Here is a 2,196-nt window from a genome sequence, read left to right as displayed (position 1 = left end):
GCCTGGCCATTTTTTGGTTGCAGCCGTCATTGTTGTTTGGCGGCCCGGGCTGGATTCGAACCTGCCACCTTGGGTGTACGTGGCTGGCACCTTAGCCACTTGAGCCACAGGCGCCGAGCCGCCCCCAAGCTGGATCTTGATAAGCCCAGGTTACAGTGAGCTGGCTAGAAGTTACTGTTCTAATATAAAGTCAAAGATAAGAAAAAGTTCTGATAAGCTAATTTAAAATAGATTTTAAGTTACAGTTTAGTGGAGTAAAATCAACATAGTCTATTACTATGTAAACAAAAATAAGCAAGTTAGGGCAGCGCCTATGGCTCAAAGGAGTAGGGCACCAGCAACCATATGCCGGAGGTGGTGGGTTCAGGCCCAGCTCCGGCCAAAAACTATAAAAAAAAAAAGCAAGTTAATAGGTTTGTAAGATAAACAACAAAAGGAATGAATAGCCTCTAACTTTAATATCCAGCTAGCCATTCATAGGGTAAAAGTACTTGCCCTATGAATAGGTGACCTTCCTTACTATAAACCAGGATTGGCCGAGTAGAGAAAACTCGAGCTAGTGATTCTCCAATTTGCTGGAATTACCCTTAAAGGCAGGAGAGCAGAAGTTGTTCCCCTACACCTATAAACTGAAGCAGCTTTCTCTGAAATCACTGGATCAATTTGCAAAGTTACCCTATCCATGTTGTTTTAGTATTTTAGGAATGTATTCCCTTCCTTCTGATCCCCGAATGCAAGTAAACTCGATGATTTACTCTCCAGGGAGAGGCACCCTGTTTGTCCCATGGCTCTGCACTTTTTTTCCTTTTGTTGGAGACAGAGTCTTACTTTTATCACCCTTGGTAGAGTACCGTGGCATCCCAGGTCACTCTTGGGCTGAAGCGATTCTCTTTACTCAGCCTTCCACGTAGCTGGGACTACACAATGCCAGCTGTTCTTTAGAGATGAAGTCTTGCTCTGGCTCAGGCTACTCTTGAACTCATGAGCTCAGGCAATCCACTCACCTTGGCTTCCCAAAGTGCTGAGATTACAGGCGTGAGCCACTGCACCTAGCCCAACCACACTTCTGGCACACCATTTGTTTGAGCTTCTGTTGGTGATTATTCATCCAAGCATTTTCCTCTAGCCCTCTGATGCACTTTACAAAAAGACAGAAAGAAAAAGAAAAAAGCCCTAACTACGGCCAGAGGAGCCCACATACCTCATAACTGAAATAGAAGTACCCAGTCTGGTGGGCAAATTGCCAAAAGCATTCTGTGCCTCCTGGAGGGATCATGATGGCAAAGTCATGTCGATCAGCTCCACGGAAGAGTGGCTGGTTCTCAGAGCCACTTAGGGGTTCTGTCTTCTGGCTCCTAGCAGAAGTCACTAGATTCAGAACCACCAGCCCAGCCCCAAGGAGCAAAGGAAACATGCTGTTTTCTGGAGATGCCCCTGCAGGTGAACTGCCTGCAGCCCAGTAGAACCCAGTAGTTGAGACAACCACCCGGGGTAATCATTAACACCAAGAGTCACACAGTTAGGCCAACTTTAGGGCCATGCATAGATATCCGGTAATAGAACTGCCAAGACACGCCCATGTCTGGCTCATAGTTAGAGGTTTTACCTTCCCCTCAAAAGTGCAGTGGCTTTCCAAACCTACTTCATGGGTGCTGGGTAGGATCTACTACTCCGAAGAGAGACTGCCGTCCGTCCTGTGGGCTGTCATTTTTCAGTTTTTACTTCTTTGGAATAAAAAATTGGGTAAGTTTATTTACAACCATAAAGTTGGCTGGGCTGATGTTCTTCTTATTCATGGCAAATTAGGTGATAGTGTCCCTAGAAAACAAATTGTTAGGTGATACTGTGCCTATAAAACAAATCAGGCTATACCTGCTTCAGTGACTTCTCCCCGCCCAATGCTACAACTCAGCGAAGCACAGCATGTGTGTGCACCAGCTGCAAGGGATGAGGAGTGACAACACAGTGGTGAAACCCCTCTGTCCCCAGACCTCATTCTGCTACCTTCCTCCTGACTGATACATCCACCTAAAGCAGTGGTTCTCAACCCTCCTAATGCCGCGACCCTTTAATACAGTTCCTGTGGGTCACGACCCACAGGTTGAGAACCGCTGATCTAAAGTAATCCAAACCCACTTAGAGACTATTCTATTCAATTATATTGAATCTTTCTTCTTTTATTCATGACTTCTTCAG

The 2,196-nt window shown here is 45.8% G+C and overlaps 1 protein-coding gene across 1 annotated transcript in view; it reads right to left on the bottom strand.

Moving 5' to 3' along the window:
• TMED6 (transmembrane p24 trafficking protein 6) overlaps window positions 1-1,968 on the bottom strand; it is a 15,295-nt gene extending 13,327 nt beyond the window's left edge. Inside the window, 1 exon segment of the mRNA XM_012806137.2 lies at window positions 1,202-1,968. Coding sequence (XP_012661591.1) covers window positions 1,202-1,414 — 213 coding nt within the window. The 5' untranslated portion in view covers window positions 1,415-1,968.
• Between the last annotated feature and the right edge of the window lie 228 nt (window positions 1,969-2,196).

Source organism: Otolemur garnettii, unplaced genomic scaffold (genome assembly GCF_000181295.1).
Source record: "Otolemur garnettii isolate 467f Iridium unplaced genomic scaffold, OtoGar3 scaffold00047, whole genome shotgun sequence".
Classification (NCBI taxonomy): Eukaryota; Metazoa; Chordata; class Mammalia; order Primates; family Galagidae; genus Otolemur; species Otolemur garnettii.
Note: the sequence above shows the minus strand (reverse complement) of the source record. Positions and strands in the feature narration are given on the sequence as shown.